Source organism: Vollenhovia emeryi, unplaced genomic scaffold (assembly GCF_000949405.1).
Source record: "Vollenhovia emeryi isolate VEMERY1.0 unplaced genomic scaffold, V.emery_V1.0 DF939131.1, whole genome shotgun sequence".
NCBI classification, from domain to species: Eukaryota; Metazoa; Arthropoda; class Insecta; order Hymenoptera; family Formicidae; genus Vollenhovia; species Vollenhovia emeryi.
Window position 1 is genome coordinate 208,343 of NW_011967235.1, and position 18,171 is coordinate 226,513.

At 45.8% G+C, this 18,171-nt stretch overlaps 5 protein-coding genes across 11 annotated transcripts in view; 2 read left to right on the forward strand and 3 right to left on the reverse strand.

Moving 5' to 3' along the window:
* The window catches only part of LOC105568113 (protein fuzzy homolog), a 6,751-nt gene extending 5,822 nt beyond the window's left edge, over positions 1 to 929 (reverse strand). The window contains exon 1 of one of the 2 annotated variants that reach the window (XM_012023515.1): positions 850 to 929. The gene's annotated coding sequence lies outside the window, so the exon portion shown is untranslated. Of the gene's footprint in view, positions 1 to 580; positions 784 to 849 lie in introns of those variants that run through there. The other variant, XM_012023514.1, reaches the window with a different exon arrangement.
* Positions 930 to 1,010: 81 nt separating this feature from the next.
* LOC105568112 (RNA-binding protein Rsf1) lies at positions 1,011 to 4,603 on the forward strand. Of its 2 annotated transcripts, none has more exons than XM_012023511.1 (3): positions 1,011 to 1,091; positions 1,961 to 2,825; positions 3,473 to 4,603. In XM_012023511.1, the coding sequence occupies exons 2-3, from the start codon at positions 2,176 to 2,178 to the stop codon at positions 3,498 to 3,500; spliced, it is 678 nt and encodes a 225-aa protein (XP_011878901.1). In that variant the 5' UTR covers positions 1,011 to 1,091; positions 1,961 to 2,175; the 3' UTR covers positions 3,501 to 4,603. The 2 variants fall into 2 exon arrangements, with proteins under 2 accessions (XP_011878901.1, XP_011878902.1); XM_012023512.1 differs by having other exon boundaries at positions 1,013 to 1,091; positions 2,220 to 2,825.
* Positions 4,604 to 4,699: 96 nt separating this feature from the next.
* LOC105568114 (centromere/kinetochore protein zw10 homolog) lies at positions 4,700 to 9,060 on the reverse strand. Of its 2 annotated transcripts, XM_012023519.1 has the most exons (11): positions 8,691 to 9,060; positions 8,304 to 8,506; positions 7,426 to 8,230; positions 7,196 to 7,344; positions 6,999 to 7,102; positions 6,714 to 6,889; positions 6,432 to 6,638; positions 6,218 to 6,355; positions 6,019 to 6,152; positions 5,571 to 5,787; positions 4,700 to 5,491 (listed from the first exon to the last, which is right to left on the reverse strand). In XM_012023519.1, the coding sequence occupies exons 1-10, from the start codon at positions 8,977 to 8,979 to the stop codon at positions 5,575 to 5,577; spliced, it is 2,418 nt and encodes an 805-aa protein (XP_011878909.1). In that variant the 5' UTR covers positions 8,980 to 9,060; the 3' UTR covers positions 4,700 to 5,491; positions 5,571 to 5,574. The 2 variants fall into 2 exon arrangements, with proteins under 2 accessions (XP_011878909.1, XP_011878908.1); XM_012023518.1 differs by lacking the exon at positions 4,700 to 5,491 and having other exon boundaries at positions 5,526 to 5,787.
* A 1,073-nt stretch (positions 9,061 to 10,133) lies between these two features.
* On the forward strand, positions 10,134 to 12,445 carry LOC105568117 (post-GPI attachment to proteins factor 2-like). The gene is made up of 4 exons (XM_012023524.1): positions 10,134 to 10,577; positions 11,298 to 11,544; positions 11,621 to 11,833; positions 11,907 to 12,445. The coding sequence occupies exons 1-4, from the start codon at positions 10,389 to 10,391 to the stop codon at positions 12,032 to 12,034; spliced, it is 777 nt and encodes a 258-aa protein (XP_011878914.1). The 5' UTR covers positions 10,134 to 10,388; the 3' UTR covers positions 12,035 to 12,445.
* LOC105568115 (L-2-hydroxyglutarate dehydrogenase, mitochondrial) overlaps positions 12,079 to 18,171 on the reverse strand; it is a 34,591-nt gene continuing 28,498 nt past the window's right edge. The window contains exons 1-8 of one of the 4 annotated variants that reach the window (XM_012023521.1): positions 17,125 to 17,267; positions 15,319 to 15,446; positions 14,417 to 14,612; positions 13,908 to 14,120; positions 13,470 to 13,661; positions 13,130 to 13,398; positions 12,793 to 12,972; positions 12,079 to 12,730 (exon numbers count right to left, since the gene is read on the reverse strand). In XM_012023521.1, the coding sequence (XP_011878911.1) occupies positions 12,535 to 12,730; positions 12,793 to 12,972; positions 13,130 to 13,398; positions 13,470 to 13,661; positions 13,908 to 14,120; positions 14,417 to 14,612; positions 15,319 to 15,401 (1,329 nt within the window). In that variant the 5' untranslated portion in view covers positions 15,402 to 15,446; positions 17,125 to 17,267 and the 3' untranslated portion in view covers positions 12,079 to 12,534. Of the gene's footprint in view, positions 12,731 to 12,792; positions 12,973 to 13,129; positions 13,399 to 13,469; positions 13,662 to 13,907; positions 14,121 to 14,416; positions 14,613 to 15,318; positions 15,447 to 16,816; positions 17,075 to 17,124; positions 17,268 to 18,171 lie in introns of those variants that run through there. The other 3 variants (XM_012023522.1, XM_012023520.1, XM_012023523.1) reach the window with 3 other exon arrangements.

The window sequence follows — 18,171 nt, forward strand, 5'->3', positions numbered from 1 at the left end:
GACTCTAGCCCGACTCTGACCCTCGGTGGAAACGTAGTCTGTGTTAAGGCCTTCACACATAAAATTCCGTAAGGACGTAAAACGTAAGCGTAAGAAAATCAACAGGTTGGATTTGCTACTGCTTGCGTCATTGCCTTACGTTCTCGACTGTGATTGGTCGATTTTCTTATGCTTACGTTTTACGTCCTTACGGAATTTTATGTGTGAAGGCCTTAACACTGTGTCCTTGCTGGAAAACGCCCACAGTCACGCTGATTTTACACTACCGCATATACAACATCCGTCTCATTGGCTCCACCAAAAAAATGGCGGAGAAAGGATCGACGCAGAACAAAAGAAATGACAGAGTGGGCATACTAGTTATACTATGCTGCCTTCCTTCCAGCTGAAAAGTGAGGCAAGAGCTCCGCCATGTCTTGTCAGGTAAATAGAGTAGTGTGTGTGCACTGGTGTGTCAATGACACACATACTATTTTCTTTACCCGACAAGACATGGCGGAGACTCCGTCACGAGTCTTTTCCTCAATATTGACAAATGTTGAATTCGCTAAACGAAAGTTATCACTTTTCACGAGCTTACGCTAGAGAAAAAGATGCCACGATCGCGAGCCGCGGCTCGAGGGTGTAGCAGTCTAGTGGCACATAAAAGTCTGTGAGCGCGAGCGAGACGCCGCGCTCCGCGTCACGTCCATAGACTAGTATGCAATCTACTAGACTGCTACCTTCGAGCTAAAAAGCGAAGCAACAGCACCGCCATATTCCGCCCGGCAAATGAGGTCGTTTTTCAGCTCGGAGGCGGCAGTCTAGCAGCACGCGTGTTCCGTGGCTGCGTCGCGCGCGAGAACTCACCGGCGTCTGGGTTGGAGACCGCGAGTGCAGGGCGACATGGTTCTCTGTGCGCTGTGAACCCCGGTTGGATCCGCTCCTATCGATTGCGCGGTGTCGCGTCGCACGGCGTGAACGGGTAACCCGCGGTCTCCCCCGAGACACGTCCGCCTGCCTTCCTGCTCGTCTCCCGCGGCGACGCGCCGATCGGCGACGAGAGAAGTGGCCCAGCCGAGGCTGCCGTGAGACCGGAGCGGCGACGACGAGTGAGTAGCGGCAGCCGGACGCGGCTTTCGAACCCGTTGGCGCGTAAACCCGCGCGAGCCCCCCCGTCCACGTCCGCCGACGCGTCTCTCGCGCGCTCCGCCGACGCGTTCCTCGCGGCGCCGATCCCCCGGCCGTCGTTCGCGGCGCCCCGCGTCCTCGCCGCCCGTCGCGTCTCCCGCCGCCGCCAACGAAAATACCCGCCATGGCCGCGTTGTGGCGACCGCGTACCCCGTTCTCGATCCCCCCCCGCGCGCGCGCGCGCGAGAGAGAGAGGTACCTGCTCGGACGCGTCTCCCCCGCCGGGTGAACCTTTCCGGGATCCGTCATTGTTGCGCCGAGACAAAGAGCGACTCTCGGCGAGGAGCGCGCGTTACGGGCACAATTATGTATTCTTGATTGTTCCTATCCGCTTCCGCTTGTCCGCGCGCGGCTCGCGCTATTCTCCGACTCGCGGCGCGAGAGCGGCGTTTTGTCCGCGCGTCGTTTCGGCCGGTGCGACGATTGAGTTTCAACGAGCGCGAACAATTAGAGCCGTTTCACGATGAGTTGTCGGTCGTTTATTTTGTAAACGTTATTGTCGCGTGCTCTGCGCCGGCGAAAAACTCCGCGGAGCACACACACACACACACAGTGGTGTCGTTAACGTTTACAGAATGGGCCCCTCTGTGTCCTTTTGTCCAGAAGAAAAAGCCCAACATACAAAGTCCCCCCCCCTGACCTTTGACTGACTCTAAGCGCTCGGTTTCACCAACGTCTTTAGCTTGGCTTAATTCGTTGTTTGTCTCCTTCCAACTGTTACTCTAGAAAGAGACAAACGTGAATTAAACTGACAGTAAGATTCCAAGTTAAGTCCGTTCTTGTATTTCAGTTTGTCTCAAGTGTAATCTTGAATTATTGCCAAGCAATCGCAGAGCTTGAGAAACGAGAGCACGAGTGAAACCACCTGCCTGAGAATTAGGGCCCGAGCAGAACGGCCGTTCCTAAGTCGAACCGTTGAACCCCCTAAGACACAGGACGAGGACTTGAGACCCAAGACATTGTCCGTTCTGCCGAGGCCGTTGGCTCGAAAGCTACGCGAAGCGAATGAACATGAGCGACGCGACTAATCGCTCCCGTGGTGTTTTCAGCAGCAAGATGACGCCGGAGGGGTACACGCGCGTGTACGTGGGCGGGCTGAACGAGAGCATCAAGAAGGAGGACCTGCAGATGGAGTTCGAGAAGTACGGCAAGCTGAACAAGGTCTGGGTGGCGTTCAACCCGCCGGGCTTCGCCTTCATCGAGTTCTTCAACATGAACGAGGCCGAGCTGGCGTGCTGCAACATGAACGGCATGGAGATAATGGGTGCAAAGTTGCGGGTGGAGATCTCCCGGGGTAGGGGCCGCGGCGGCGGCGGCAGGGGCGGTGGCGCGGGCGGTTTCCGCGGCAGTCGCGGGGTTGGCGGTAGGGACTTCGGCTCACGGGGCGGCGGAGGCGCCGCCTCCGCCGGTTACAGGGGCAGTACTTACGGGGATTACGGAGGCAGCTATTATACAGGCAGGGGTGGCGGAAGTAGGGGCAGAGGTCGTTACGGAGAAGACTATATGTTCAATCGCAGCAGCGGGTATGTTACGCGAGACGGATATACGCAAGACGTCTACGGTGGTAGTAGCGGGGACGCTGGCGCCGACTACTACACCGGGAAGGAGACGAGCACGGCGAGGTATCGCAGCCGCTCGCCCGCCGGCCGTGGCAGGTATTGACGAGACCCATCTAAAAATTGATATTCACCTCGCGTCACGTTTATCAACAAAAGCTTGTTTAGCTCCTTGACTCGCGGGGGGGAGAAGGTACCCGAGCGGAATTTGACTCAACTAGATTCCGTGCTTTGAAAAAAAAAAGAAAAAGGCGTCCTCGTGTTCCCCGAACACGAAAGGGACATTTCAGTTTCCACGTTTAGAGACTCTCGTATCGTTTCAAGGATCTTCGGAAAAGGAAATTTTTAACGACGGGTGGTGTATCTGTGCGACGAGAGGATAAATTGACGATATAGATAAATATATTTAATCGCGCGTAAACGTGTCGGAATAGGCACGGAGGATTGTGTCTGAAAGAATTGTCTAACTCACGGCGAAACTTTGACGGATTAGCTTGCAGAAAAAGAAATTTGCGATTCTCGCTTTCGGCCTAATTGTTAAGTGTGGGCGGACGAATTTCGACGTAAATTACGTGAAAAAGATTCCTATGTGCATGAGGATCCGTTGCTATCACTAAATACGATGCAGATTCATTTAATTGCATGCACAAAGTAAAAGTATCAAAGCTACTGCCGGCTCTCAGTCAATGGGAGTCAAGAGGGGGCGAAGTAATGTGACAACCTGTTTTGCACTTCCATGTTCACAGTCATCGTCATCTACGTGAATGCACATAAAAGAACTACGCTGCGTCTTGCCAATCTGAACTGCGGGCCGATCAGCCACCCGCCTCGACGACTTCATTTCTGTCCAATCTACACAGCGACCTGTATATAGACGAGAGCTACCATTGCAGTTTGCGCTGTGCAATGTTTTCCGTGCATTGTATCACTCCCATACGATCCGTGGTCGCTGCCGGGGAACATTTTCTATGATTAACAGACTCGACAGTTCCCTCTAAGAGCATTCTCACGCGAAGCGTGAAACACGCGAACCGCAGAAGGTTCAAGAGAACGATTAATATTCGAAGAAGTAATTAACATAGAGCTGTAATCTATAGAGACTATAACACTATCTACAATCATCAATTTGCTTTGAAACGAAACCGTACTGTGGGTTGTTTTTAGATCTCTCCTTCCTTTACGTACATTTTAGATTTTTAGTACGTAGAATTTTTTTTGTGGTCCTTGGTTTACGATTATAATACAGACCTCGAGTCTCATTTGCATACATATAATCCCACGACCGTTTAAAAGTAATAGCATCTCGTAATTTTGTTGATTTACTTTACTGGCTTTTAGCTACCACTATTTCCAGCTTTCCGAGATAAGTTTCCGTGACTGCAATTAACGACGGTCCACAATCTTGTGAATATCATTCTCACGTATTTAGATAGAAAACGTGTGCTCGCTTAACGTTTTATGAATAGTAACGATTTTATATGGAATCGGAAAGGAGACAGTAAATCGCGCGCGCAACACTAGCCAAATGCAAACTGCTGCTCGCATATAACAGTTGATAATTTGTTGTGCAAGCGAAGAAAGGCGGGGTGCTCGCAAAGGTACCTTGGCAATTTCGACGCACAAAACGACGAGATCAAAATCTTGCGAAGCCAAAAAAAACGCGATCCATATATGATATGTATCTTCCACAACTTCAGTTTTGTGATATACGTGCGGATACAGTGCTGCATTTGGAAAGAGAACGTCTGAGCATCCCCCACTTTTGTCATTTCAGATGCTCGTAAATAAGAAAGTGATAAAAATAGTGGTAATGATGTATATTATCTCCACTGTAAAAGATGGAATTGGAAATTGAGATATTAAACGATTTGCGCTCACTACTGACCGCCACCTTCTGCCTGCCTGCCTGCCTGCTTGACTGATTATTTTTTCACAGTTCACTATGATTGATAACGTAATCTGATGTTTCTTTTTCCGTCACTTCGCGAAAAAAAAATTCTTTTTACCACGTGCAGTTGCCTGTTTCGTTACTTGGAGTTTCTCGACACCAGCTTACAGGCCAATTTCCGTGTTATTGGATACGTTACTCCTTTACATAATGTTGTGTTTGCGCGACGTTCTTCGTGTATTTTGATACTTGAATCGTATTCTTGGAAAAGGAATTCTCGCTTTAATCCCGACACAAAATTCGGACGTACGCAAGTTCACTGTAAGTTGTAAAGCATTCACGTAAGTATCTCGACAAAAAGGATATTAATTTGTCATATTAAATATTAGCATAATTTGATTATCACTTGACATTGAAAATTAAAGACTTAAAATTTTTATGTGCTTTTCATAAATCAGAAAATTAGACTTGATTAAATTGTGAGAGATCTTTTTGAGATGCAATTCACGTCTTGACACGTTAATTTTCAATGTTGAGTAATTTTGGTGTTTAATTCTTCAATATTAACTTCCTCTCGTAAAATTCCATTATTAATTTTAAAAAATTATGCTTAGAACTTAATTTATTAATACTTTTAATTTTAATTGTCAAACAGTTTTTATGTTACTAATCTCAAGTTTTTTATCTAATCAATTTATAATGTTGAGATAACGGAACCGTTTCAAGTTTTTAATATTATCTTTATTTATATGTATGTACATATCGCAACGAGCAAAAGTATCTTTTATTTCTGATACATTTATTCCTTTGTATAAAAATGTATAAAATTATATGCCTATCTTCCCTTCAGTTGTCTCGGTCCATCTTGTGCATTCAACTTTAATACGGAATGTGTGTGATACAAAGCTTGATATTGTTCATTCGTTATTCTTTATATATATATTTTTTTATCTTACATTCTTATTTTATGGAAGCTAAGAGATTAGATCTTCTGTCCGTATTCTGGAATATTGCCCGGATCAGTTGTTTGACTTGTGGAGCAGTGAATTCCTGTGCTAATGGCCCTTTCCCGTTTCCCCATCTAATTTCGATTTCTTTCAGCGACGCGCCAAGTAACTCAATCAGTTCCAAAAATTTCCGCCATTTACGTACATGCTGCTGAATCTGTTGATCCTATAAAGTGAAAGCGCCAATTAATGTGCAACTGCTTCGATAAACGGAATAATATTCTTATGGCTTAACTTTTACAGGGACCAGTTGGAACGCTACTATCTATGTCGAACAACTTCTTCATAATGTCGAATGTATGATATTGAGTGCAATAAAAATTACGTCGTGTTAAACTTATCGTATATATATTTGTACTTCTTTTTGCGTCATGTCTCTCGCATTATATATACTTACAGGAAATATCGGCGGCGTTCGTTTCACCACCATATTAAATAGAGTTACCAGTTCTGTCGCGACATCAATTGGAATGTCTTCCGCAGATACGACTTTCGTCACCAAATCGTCAATCATGGAATTTGTTATGCATCCTAAGGTGCGTTGAAAAATTAGAAACTTATTAAAACACAAAAATCTGAAGAACAAAAGGACTCACCGACGGCTTTACAATAGATATTTATAGGCAATACATCCAGCCACACAGTCTTCAATAATTCCAATTGTCTTATGCATTGTCTCAATGCACGCTCGGTGCTAGGATCTAGCTGAGGCGCTTGGCTCAATCCTGAGAAACCTGATTGCAAACATGAAAGACATTTCAGCTAAATTTACTCCAATTCTCGTCGCGGCTAACTGTATAAAGTGTAAACCTGAATCCTTGATGATGTCGAAAATAATGTTCCTCTGATATCTCATATGATCTAGAAAGTATTGCGATCCAACGTCCCGGAATGTCGTCACCTGATCCGCGAATGTCAAGTTCAATTTTTGTACAATTGTCGAGAATCTGTCTCTGTATTCGTGCGCCAATGTGAGCAGGTGGTGGGCGAGATACATGCAATTGTTGTGAAACAGAGCTAGACATAATGGTGACAATAATTAATATTCAATTTTATTCGCGTCACATTTAGCTTTCTGTTATGTGTTCTTACCAACTTGTTGCGGTATTGTCTCCAAGAACTTCTTATGATGTTCGGGCACTAGACCGGCGTACATTTCGAATACATTTCTACACGTGTAAAATAATCTAATGGCGCAAGCATCCGAGCTATCGCAAGCCTCGTCCAGTATCGTTCTCGCTAGTTCCAGCGTCTCTTGTGCATTTTTGCTAAAGTGCAATTGGTCGTATTTAGTATCGTTTCACAGAATTATACACGATAGTGGGAAAAAGCTGCCAGAATCGGAATTCATAAAATTCCTACATATTGAATTCATACCTTATTTGACATTTTGGTAACTGAAACAACACGTCACTTAACGCCTTTTCAATAGACAATTCGCAGTCGTTCTCCAACGTTTTATTTATAAGTTTGGCTGGTTCCTACAACAGAACCGAATAATAGAAAACCAGGCTATATGTACAACAGCCTTACACATCTATTAGTTTAACATATCGACAGCGTTAAACGCATACCTGCGGCTCGTATCGCACAGAATCGTGCAGATCTTTCCTCATTATACTTCTAGCTTTGACTAATAAATCCTGACATATTCTATTGATAAAGAGTTTGTCAATGTTATTCGTGTATTCCGATAAGAAGAGCTGGTCCTCGGAGAGAAATCCTGAAATAATTGTTCATCGTTTAACGCCGCGCGCTACAAAGGCAAAATATCTTCATCCCACGAATTATCAGGCGTAAGTACCAATTACTACCAAGTAGTTTTGAAATTCGGTAATCGTCTCGACCACAGGCTCGAAGTTTTTCAGGTCCGCGTTAGAAGTCGGGATGATGTGGGAGATGCAGTCCGCTATCAGGGGACGCGACAATCGTTCCAGCAGATGCGGCTGCAACTTTCTCAGGAAGGTCTCGTCGTCCGCGACCGTCAGGTTTAAATGCTGATAGAGGAACTTGAAGAGCAGCTCCAAGTTGTACAGCACGCCCTTGTAACACGGCATCTTTTTCCTCTGCAGTATCTCGACGGTGAACACCCTCTCGTTGACTACGTACACCGAGCAGTGATCGTAAATGACGGGCTTAATAATAGAATCCATGAGTTTCGTGGAAAATACTTCGAGTTCAGTCTCGAGATGGCCCATGATGTGCAGTCCTTGCACCAATTGCTGTACGTCGTCAAATTCAGTTTTAACGGTAACAGAGGTGACCGCATTGCCCTCCCTCGCGTCCTCGCCCCAACAGATTCGATCGCGCAGGAGGCCGGAGGCCTCCGCCAGGCACGAGCGAGAGAGATCGTGGTATTCATTCCTGATGGCCGCGTATATCTCGAGATCGTGCAGAAGACTGTGAGGATTGTCCAACAGAGATTGCATCTGCTGCAGAGTCTTGGCGGTCTCGACGTACCCCTTCTCCTCCTGCGTCTTCCTCACCGATTTTATGCACTTGTGTAGGCCGATGAGCTGGTGGGACAGTTGCAGGCTGGTGTTGGACTCCTTCAACGCCTGGGAGAGCGCCTTCAGCTCCTTCGTCGATCCCGACAGCTCTATTTTTATCTGTGCGGCAAACAGTACTGTTAAGCGTGCGTCTCGCCGCATTCAGGAGGCGACGGACGCCGGCACGGCATACCTGGTCGTTTATTCTGCTCTGCAAAATACTTATCTCCTCCAACAGCTGCTCCGTCCGCTTCACCAGGTGCACATCTCTCGTCAGCTTCGCATTGAACTCGACGTAATTGTCGTCCATAAAGTCTTTGACTTCATATTCCAGCTTCGTTATCTCCTTCTGTATCTCGGCAATGTTCTTATGGAGATTCACCTTTTCAAGTTTACCTGCACGGCGAGAAATATCGCTCATCGTTTGGCATACATTTTCATTTGTGATAAATTTCATGCACAATCGTTCTACGGTTTCTAGCTAACGAAGGGTCCGTTTTAGATTCACGGAAGGATACGAAGTTGGGAACCGATGCGGACCGTCTCTAGCCGCTCAAACGTGACCATTTGTAAATATTACCTGCCGTGGCCAGTACATCCGCTACGAACGAAGTCATGTTGCACGAGGAAGCCGGATGCGAGGGAGTGAGAACCGGGGCGTCCCTGCCGTCGATCGCCGGAGCGATGGAGACCACTTGAGGACGCGCACTTCCAAGACTGCGCCCCGAATCGACGACTCTAACCTCAACCGATGCCGGATTTTGCGGGAAATCCCGCGCGGTGGTACTTCTCAGTCTTGATCGTTCAGCGAGACCTGTGGAGACGGGAAAATCGGAGCAGAGCGCTCGACAGCCAAGGTGCCATTTCATAGAGCGAAGAAAAGCTAGCGTATTACCCCCACTCCACCGCCAATTCAAATCGGCGTTGAAAAGCTACCGCTATTCGCCTCCTTCCTCTTCGCGGAGCATATATTTTCGATGGCTTTTTGGGCTGTTGTTTATTTTAGAATAATAGCCCCCTTAAGCACAAAAGTGGAATACGGTCACATCAATATAGTTGCACAGGAGATCAAAAGACGACGTACAGCTCCTGCAGCTGCTGTAGTGGTATTCGTTGAAGAAGACAAGAAAATACAAGAAAAAAGTATTAGGATAGCAGCATCCATTTTTGAAAATCGTTGCAAACACGGTTTTTATTTTGCGTCGATTCCGAAATTGGTATTGGAGGACATATATCATTTCATAATTATTTTCGTAAAACTGCAACTCAGAGCGTATTCGTGTCCTTCCAGCTATATTCTCTAAAACATAAAATCAAGGATAGGAAAGTGACTTTTTAAAAATAACTAGTTACCGTTACTATTATGTAAAAAGTAACGATTCGTTCCTCTTTTCGTTACTTTTAATGCCAAGACGAGGCAAGAGATAAGACTAAATAAGAAATTAATTAGTACTTAAAATGCAACTACAAGGATTATTGTATAGGATTTTGATTATAGAATTGTTTGGATGATTATCGCTATCGTCGCTGTATCTGCCTGTATATCGCATACTCGCGCACTAGCGCTTAAAGCTTTATAAATTTTATAACTTACAAGTCTTATAACATATATACAGTATCAAAACTTGAAGATCGATTCATAAAGTATATAAAAGATTTATAAAGTACAAAATGTGCAAAGTAACGATAGAAATAGCTGTTATATTCGTTAATTACTGTTATTTAAAAAATTTGGCGGAAATCGTCTGCGTAAAAGCACTTCCGCGGTGGGGAAGACGTAACGGAGTATAAACCGGAACGAGGGAGGGTGCGTACGAAAACTGCCATGTAGAAAATTAACGGCAGGCTTTTACGTCATTCATGCACTACTCGAGATCAGCTGCAAGCGATCCTCTACGCCTGAAACCTGACGGGTACGCAATCGTTGAACACATCGAGAGGATTGAAATTGATCGAGATCTCCCGTGATGTCGAACTTTCAGATGGCGCCAGCGTGGCACGTGGCCAGCCTGATAGAGTCGGACGCCGGACGCCCCGGACGGTTCCTCGCCGAGGACCCGGAGAGAACCGTCTACGATGCGGGTTCGCGAGCTCGCGTTGATCGTCGCTCGCTCCTCGCGGCCAGGGCGCAGTCGTGTCGTCGCCGTCGTCGTCGCGTCCAGGAGGAACCGGGGGAGGCACGCGCGGAGGATCGCGCGCGCCGGCCCTCAATTGGCGCGTTAACCTCATCGTCGCGCAATGACGTAGACTGAGATAACGCGGCCGGTCGTTTACTACCATGAGCAAGCTAAGATTAGGGTCAGAGTACATTCCGTTGGCGGAGGACGACATGGCGAAGGCGCGCCTCGTCGTGCCGTTCTCCTGGGTGGCGTGGGCCACCGTGCTGCTGCCGTTCCTGGCATTCGTCTTCTGCGTCGCCTGGTCGGTCGTCTACAACTTCGAGCACTCCACCTCCACCCATTGCCAGGTGCGGCCGGAACTGATTGTGTAACCGTCACCGAACTGGCGGCGCCGAGGGGTAAACCGCTGAGTGCACGGATCTGCGGCATTACTGGGTACACACTGCAGCAGGTCTTGCTGGAACATCATAAAGCTAAAATAAGATGAAGCAAGTTAAAAAAGATGATAAGATTAAGTAATGCCTAGTGGGCATTAGTGTACATGATTTTGATCAGCGGTTTATTCCTCGGGCCGGGGAGGCTTTAATTATGTGACTCAGCATGATTGTCCCTATTGAATAAGCGCTTCTCTGACGTACGAGCAAAAAGTTGCCGCAAACAGGAATATTAATCAAAACTTCAATTTTCCCTCGACGCAACTGGCATTATTTTGTTAATCTTAAATAATATACCACGTTTCGACCGTATGGATTGCGGTCTTCTTCGAGCACAAATCTGTGAAGTACACCAATATGTGGCTGTACATCGATACGACTATAAGACAATGATAGAATATACACTTCCAAAGAAAACTTACAATAAGTATATCCAATGTACCGTATTAGATGGTTGTTCCAATCTTTCGGTAAATTAACTAACAGTTGAATCATATGAATTGAACAAAGATAGATGTACAGACGCATTGTTGAGTAGAAAACTACAATGCCAATTTTACGTAAGTTAGCGTTTACCAGGTTTACACGAGCCCGTGGAAGGTACTTACTTTCTTCTTTCACGCAATTTTGCAGGTATACAACTTTTTACCGTCTGTCTCGGCGGCCATAGGCCACTACAGACCTCAGAGAGACGTCTGGAAGACTGCCATAGCTATGCAAGCCGTAGTGAGAACCTTGGTGTTCATGCTGTACTATCGTTACTACAAGGAGCATGTTTACAAATGGGCGCGATACCTGAGCAATGTCGCGCTCGTTATGTACGCCATTGAAAATACTTCCCTGGTGACACTGAGCTTCTGGACTTCCGACGAGAATTACGGTACGCAAAACGCACGTGTCCGAGAGTTTGCGCAATACGGTATGATTAATCTGCCGCCTCGTCGCTCTCCTTACAGCATTCCACAAGATGTCTTTCATAACTTTTCTGATGACGTCGTTTGTACACATGTTCCTAGCGTATTACGTTATGAAGAGTTGCCTGAACATTACGAGAGGCTTGAATGATGCTTCCCTGAAGTGGAAAAGCAGATCAATGATGTTGAACGTATTATCTATACTAGTAGCATGTTACTGCTTTTATAGGCATAATAGATATTGCGAACCTTTAGGTAAGATTATTAATTCTTATCGTTATATGTACGTAGTTTCCGTTATCTTAGAGCACTCGCTGTATCATTTCAGTGTATTCGATGTTCGCCTTGAGCGAATACGGAGTTGTGCTCTCAAACATGGGATACCATCTAACCGCTGCATTGGACTTTGCTACCACACGTCTTATGATATCAGGAAGCAGGCTTAGAATTATCTAGACATTTTTTAATATCTGCTTCATGCGCGCATATGTGATAATGGATACATTATATTTCGACTTTATTGCACATTACTGTACATATTCGTGTGTGAAGTCTTTATGTATTATATCCGCGTATTAGAAAATAACTTATTAGGTAATTTATAAAAATACAAATCGTAGCTCTTCTTTTAGAAAGCATGAAAGCACTGCAGATGTTTGTCGATATTTGTAGCGTATTTTGTTCCAAGGCATTTTAAACTAAAACCAAAAGGCTAGCGTAGAATTTTGTATATAATGATCCATTTTGCTGTTATTTTATCGAGTTGTTTCTTAAATATTTATTACTGTAACAACTAAGACATATCTAGATCAATATACAAATTTATATTTTTCAAGAAAATTGTTTAATACAAAAATTATATGGCAATCATCTTTGGGAATTCTCATTTTAAATGCTTCTTCCGTATCGCACTTCGCACGTTTGAGCGATTAGACAATTATGTACATCAGCTTAGGTTAAAATTTAAAGTCGCGGTCGAGTTTGTCGGCGATAAATTTTGCTATCGCCAAGGAACTGGTTGCCGCCGGCGACGGCGCGTTTCGGCAGTGCAATACTCTGCTTCCGATCGTACCGGTGCCTCCGTCGAAAACGAAGTCGTCGACTAGCTTGCCGTCCTTGTCCAGTGCCTGTGCTCTTACACCCGCCGGTCCTCTGTTGACGATTACGAGAGAGAGAGAGTTTTACGAAAATGGATCTTGCGCAAAAATACTGACCTTTTAACATCTTTGTACGTAACTTCGGGAATAAATTTCTGAAGGTCCTTTACGGCCAACGGATAGAAAATTGATTTTATCATCTCCATGCAGCCCGGTATGAAGTATCGGAAGCATAGTTTGTATAAACCGGGGAACTTTGCCATCTCTATGCAGTCTCTTACGTTTATATCGAACCAACTGAAAGAGAATCGATCTTAACGTCATGACGAGGTCTTTTAAATATTTTCGTGACTGCACACACGAGAGATGTATACTTAGATCTTTCGTGACTCTCGGAAATGTTACTCGGTCTCGTGTAGATTTAAGTAAATGTTATTTTTGCAGTAATCAATACCTATAGCCTTCTCTAGCGAACGCAAGAACGGCATTGGGACCCAACCAGATGTCGCCGTTCACTCGGGGTGTAAAGTGCACGCCCAGGAACGGGAATCTGGGATCGGGCACTGGATACACATTGGTCGTGCAGAGATGCCGCTTCTCGCTTAGCAGAAGGTACTCTCCGCGAAACGGCACTATTCGTGGACTTAAATCGCAGCCCGTCATCACCGCCAGTCGATCTGAATGCAGACCAGCGCACGTCAGCACGTATCTCGTTGGTATGCACTTGAATGAGAAAAATTGTCAAAATGTTAGACGGCACGCGTAATAATATGCGACTCGAGGAAAATCCATACCTTGTTTCTCGATTGAACCGATATGGGAGTTAGCTGACTCTTCGCATTCGATTCCGCCATCTCCGCGAATCCGATTACTTCGAAATTGAGAAAGATTTCTCCTCCCATCTTCCGAAAGTCTTCGGCAAAGGATTTACACACGACCGCCCAGTCCACTATACCGGTCCACGGTGACCACAAAGCCTTTTCTCCCTAGGGAGAAGATAATTTCATTATTCGCTTTTACAGGCAACTATAAATTCTTCATGTAACGTATAAAAGATAAAATAAATATATCAAAGACGATGGCACAGCACAAGTAAAATTTTTCGATATATCTCCGATAGGAAGAATTTGCGTCTGATTAAAAACCTAGAAGTAAATTTGTGAGATACTGATATTGCAAATTTTCAAATGCAATTTTTACATTCGACGCGATCGTCTCTTTTCTGCCTATACCTTGCATTTGGGCTCGTATTTCGAAATGCAATCTTTCTCAACAATCTCTAAATCCGGCACTTTGTTTTTCGTCCCTCTGTCGAAGAGATCGTCTATCCTCTTGACTTGAGCCGGATTTTGGGCGACGATCAGCTTGCCGACTTTCTTATGAGGTATGTTATTCTTGCAAAAGTACTCGTACGACAGCTTCAGGCCCTCCACGCAAAGTTTCGCCTGCAAACAATCGCCGTCAGATCACTCACGCTTTTAAGCCTGGAAATATCGCGGGGATAATCGTCTTTTTACGTTATACATAAGTTTAAAAAATTTAAATAAATTTAATAATTAAAAGCTCAATTTTTGGACCCCCAAGATCGAATGCACGGCGTGTTGCTCGCATCGAAGGGAGCTGTTTGTATCCACGTTGCGGACGAAGATCGTTAACTGCCCTTGCTCTCCGCTGCTAACGTTATCACAGGTCCGGCAATATCGAGCCATTAAAACAAGGAGTGACTTTATTTTCAGTTCACCTTCATGCTTCCAGGGGTGTAATAAATGCCGGCGTGCACCACGCCGCTGTTGTGGCCGGTCTGATGTCTGGCTAGAGCGTTCTCCTTCTCCACAATGGCCAGCTTCATGTTCGGATGCCGCATGATCATCTCGCGGGCGGTCGCGCAGCCGACGATGCCGCCGCCCACGATCACCAGGTCGTACGTGGTGCATGTGCTGAAAAATTCCAGACATCTGAGTCGTTCGCACCGCCGCGTTCATTCTCGTGTATGGGAGAACCGACAGTCTCGACTGGCTTCGTCGCCCGAGTATTGTTTAATTCAGAGACCGACAATTCGTGCCCGATCACGGGCGGTATCTTGCGAAGATTGTAACGCGGCGTCTACAATGAGACCTCTAAGACGTAAGATTTAAGAAAATGACGTAATCGCAGTCGATTATTCTTCTCACATTCGGTCGCGATCGCTTTCTTAAATCTTACGTCCTCAAGATCTCATTGTAGACGCAGCACAACAGGACCGACAAGCGGAAAGAAAGGATCGAAGAGGAGTCAACGACACGACGGAGAACGATCTCGGCGAACGTTACGGGAAATTTTACGGGCAGCGAGGGAGTCTGCGCGCACATAATCCGTACACATGCACAGACGTACGCGGCCGTCAAACTTGCCGCCGCTCGTCGAGTAACAGGCTGCAGCTTCGCAAAGTACGTGAGATGTTTATTAATCCGCGGCTAAAGAGCTTATTATCAGGCGTTCGCCGGAGGTTTGGACAAGAACTTAGCAGTTCCGCGCTGGATTAAACGGGCGCTCGTTATTAAGCGCTTGTCATTGCGCGGGATTTCGGCGAAGGAGGGAGCGGACGGTGGTTACGTTACTCGGTACTTGACGCTGTTAAATCCTCACGGGGGGTGAGATCGATACCTTGCGGTGGACCCACGACGAGATAAATAATTCAGCTGCGGCGCGGCTCTCTTGGTCAGAGACGTTATCACGTGCGCTCTCATCGCGCCCGACTTCGCCGGTCACCTCAGATCCGCACCGCGCGTTCTCTGCACAGAAGCATCGCGATTAGGGATGATCGGGCGATTACTTTTCCCACGTGGGCGTTAAAGAGTCGGATCAACTGCGCGTTTCGCTTGCAATGTGGGTGTCAGCTTAATCTCGACGATTAACGTCCAATTTCACGTTCAATCTCTCTTTCCCTCTTTCATTTTTTTTTTTTAGCCACGACGATCGGATCGGCGACGCGACTATCAAGTTCTCGATAAATCGAGATTCCCGGTCCTCGCGCGACGATCAGTTAGAATTGCATGATCATACTTGGCGTTTATAAAGAAAGCACCGTTGAGCTAATTCTGTGTTTTTTTTTTCATTTCTATAGTGAGGTAGACTCGCTTGAGATTCGGGGATTTTTTTATTCTTGCCTGCTATCCTTTTTATTACTTAACACGTTCATCCCCAGCGTGAACCCAGATAGCATGCATGTCTAAAAGGCATCTTTAAGATGGCATTAAGTTGTCTTTTAGACATGTACGTCTAAAAAGTGTCTTAAAGATATCTTTATGACGTCTTTTAGACATGCCTTGCTATCTGGGAAATCATTCGTCGATCGACGAGTGATTTCTCGCTGGGGATGAACGTGTTAAGAGAATCAATGGCCTTCAGCCATCTTTTTCACTGACACAGTCAAATGTAGTTTTTGCGCTTGTAATTCTTTTTATTAGCTTTTACGCACAAAATAATACCAGGATAAGTTGCGCGCCGCATAGCAGGACATTTTCATACTTCAAACACTCAGTTCAGAAGTCTAATGAAAAAGATATTGGTATTTGAAAGCGCAAAAACTATATTTGACTGTGTGTCGGTAAAAAAGATGGCTGAAGGATCCTCTTAAGCAACAAAAAGGATAGCGGAAAAGAATAAAACAGTCTCTTTAAATCTCGAGCGTCTCTTCGAGTCTGTCATTGTTGAATCGATATCAATTTGACGGTGTCGGTGTCGATTCGACATCGTTCCGACACTGATCGACGAATCGTCTCACTGGGATCTACACGTCGATCAAAAGTGGCGGCTTAATGCGTGCATCGCGAAGCAAATAATCGTGCATCATAAAATTAATTTTTAAACGCGCTTTTTAGCCCAAAGCGATATCCTTCGAGAAGCACTCGATGTAACGATTCTCGAATAAAGATTCCCGAATTGAGCCTTCTCCATCTCTTGGTAGAAACTACGCCATTCGTCCACATTGCACGTGGACCAGGCGAGTCGGTACAGCGAGATACAAACGCGACGTACATCGTACGCTGTAAACTTAATTCGAGTTTCTTATTTCTAAAACGATGCGCTCCAAGAGGCAGTCGACGCAAAGGGAGCATTTTTGAAATCGCGCCTTCCCCCGGCCGTTCACTATTTCACGCACTATTTTACCCACACACGTGGATCACGTGAATCGATTGCGTAACACAGGTGCAGCAGCGAATTCGATACTCGTGATAAGCTGATAAATTACACGCTCGCACGTATCGTCGGTCTAAAGCCTCGGGAGAGGCCGCGCGTTATCAACGTTATCGCGTATCGAGAGAGAAAGAGAGCGAGGGAGAATGTGCCAGAAAATTGATCAACGAGAGAACACTCGTTCGGGACACTCGTACGCCATGGCGCGGACGTTATTTCTGGGACGCGACACAAAGTTGTCGCGAGGGTCATCGTCGAGATGTTATCACGTACCCCGGACGAGGTGCGAAGTCGCACGATCGGCCGCGCCTCGCGACGCGTCTCCGTCACGACGCGTGTCGACGACAGCTGCGAGCGGAATAGCGGACGGTAATTCTCGCTCTGCGCGGCGAAGCTTCCGGTTCAGTAACGGCGACAGGCCGACGGGGACTCCGGGCGTGCGATCGATCGAATAATTAATCGGCAATCAGTAATCACGAGACCGCGGGGTGAGATTCGCGCCGTCTGTCACCGTCGGGGAATCGCCGCTCCGATTTATATTAATCATCAAAGTGCGATCGTTTCACCGCGATTAATATGATTGACCCTTTAATCGGGATCGACGATTATTCCGGCTCTCGTCGCTTCCATTAATTGTTCACAGAGCTGGCGATTACCGAAGAATTATGATCTCGAGCCCGTATCGAGCTGCGGATTGAGATTGAGATTGCATTGAAATTTGACCAATCGGAGTAAAGTTTGCTAATCTCAAGTTTGATTCCATATCTTTTTCTATCTTATTATTTAAGAAGAGACAGAGAAGCAATTAACCTTCGGTTGACCGACGTTTGTGAAACTGGCCCTAAATAAGCGATAGCGTCCATCTTACAATATTGGACCAATATTGGGAATACTAGATTTACATTATTATTTCCCAATATTGCGCCAATATATTGTACAATACATTGTACTAAAGATATCTTTAAAACAACTTCTAGACATACATGTCTAAAAGACAACTTAATGCCGTCTGAAAGATGTCTTTTAGACATTGCATGCTATCTGGGATACGGGCTTTAGTTATTGTCTTATGCGCCCTATTCCCCTCTCTATTCCTCTTTTTATTTTTGGGAGTTTTACACGTCTCGACGTAACGCGAATGTTCTGGGGATCTTGGGGAGCGAGAAGACACCTCGTGTCTATCGACTTAATTTACTTTTGCCTTCTTTTACGAACATTTCTAATGTTTCTCTCTGCTTTAACTTAAAGCGGACGAGCCTGATGCGTGGCCGTCTACAATGCGAGTCGCAGAGTCGCAGTCGTAAGAACAATCGACTGCGA

What these genes read in the sequence shown, in the direction of transcription:
- LOC105568117 (XM_012023524.1), top strand. Translation starts at nt 10,389, where the DNA reads ATGAGCAAGCTAAGATTAGGGTCAGAGTACATTCCGTTGGCGGAGGAC. An exon ending in CCACCTCCACCCATTGCCAG is followed by an intron (nt 10,578 to 11,297) that starts GTGCGGCCGGAA and finishes GCAATTTTGCAG; the next exon opens with GTATACAACTTTTTACCGTC. An exon ending in TAGATATTGCGAACCTTTAG is followed by an intron (nt 11,834 to 11,906) that starts GTAAGATTATTA and finishes GTATCATTTCAG; the next exon opens with TGTATTCGATGTTCGCCTTG.
- LOC105568114 (XM_012023519.1), bottom strand. Translation starts at nt 8,979, where the DNA reads ATGAAATGGCACCTTGGCTGTCGAGCGCTCTGCTCCGATTTTCCCGTC. An exon ending in GGATGTACTGGCCACGGCAG is followed by an intron (nt 8,507 to 8,690) that starts GTAATATTTACA and finishes CTCGCCGTGCAG; the next exon opens with GTAAACTTGAAAAGGTGAAT. An exon ending in AGAGCAGAATAAACGACCAG is followed by an intron (nt 8,231 to 8,303) that starts GTATGCCGTGCC and finishes TTTGCCGCACAG; the next exon opens with ATAAAAATAGAGCTGTCGGG.
- LOC105568112 (XM_012023511.1), top strand. Translation starts at nt 2,176, where the DNA reads ATGAACATGAGCGACGCGACTAATCGCTCCCGTGGTGTTTTCAGCAGC. An exon ending in TCGCCCGCCGGCCGTGGCAG is followed by an intron (nt 2,826 to 3,472) that starts GTATTGACGAGA and finishes CCATGTTCACAG; the next exon opens with TCATCGTCATCTACGTGAAT.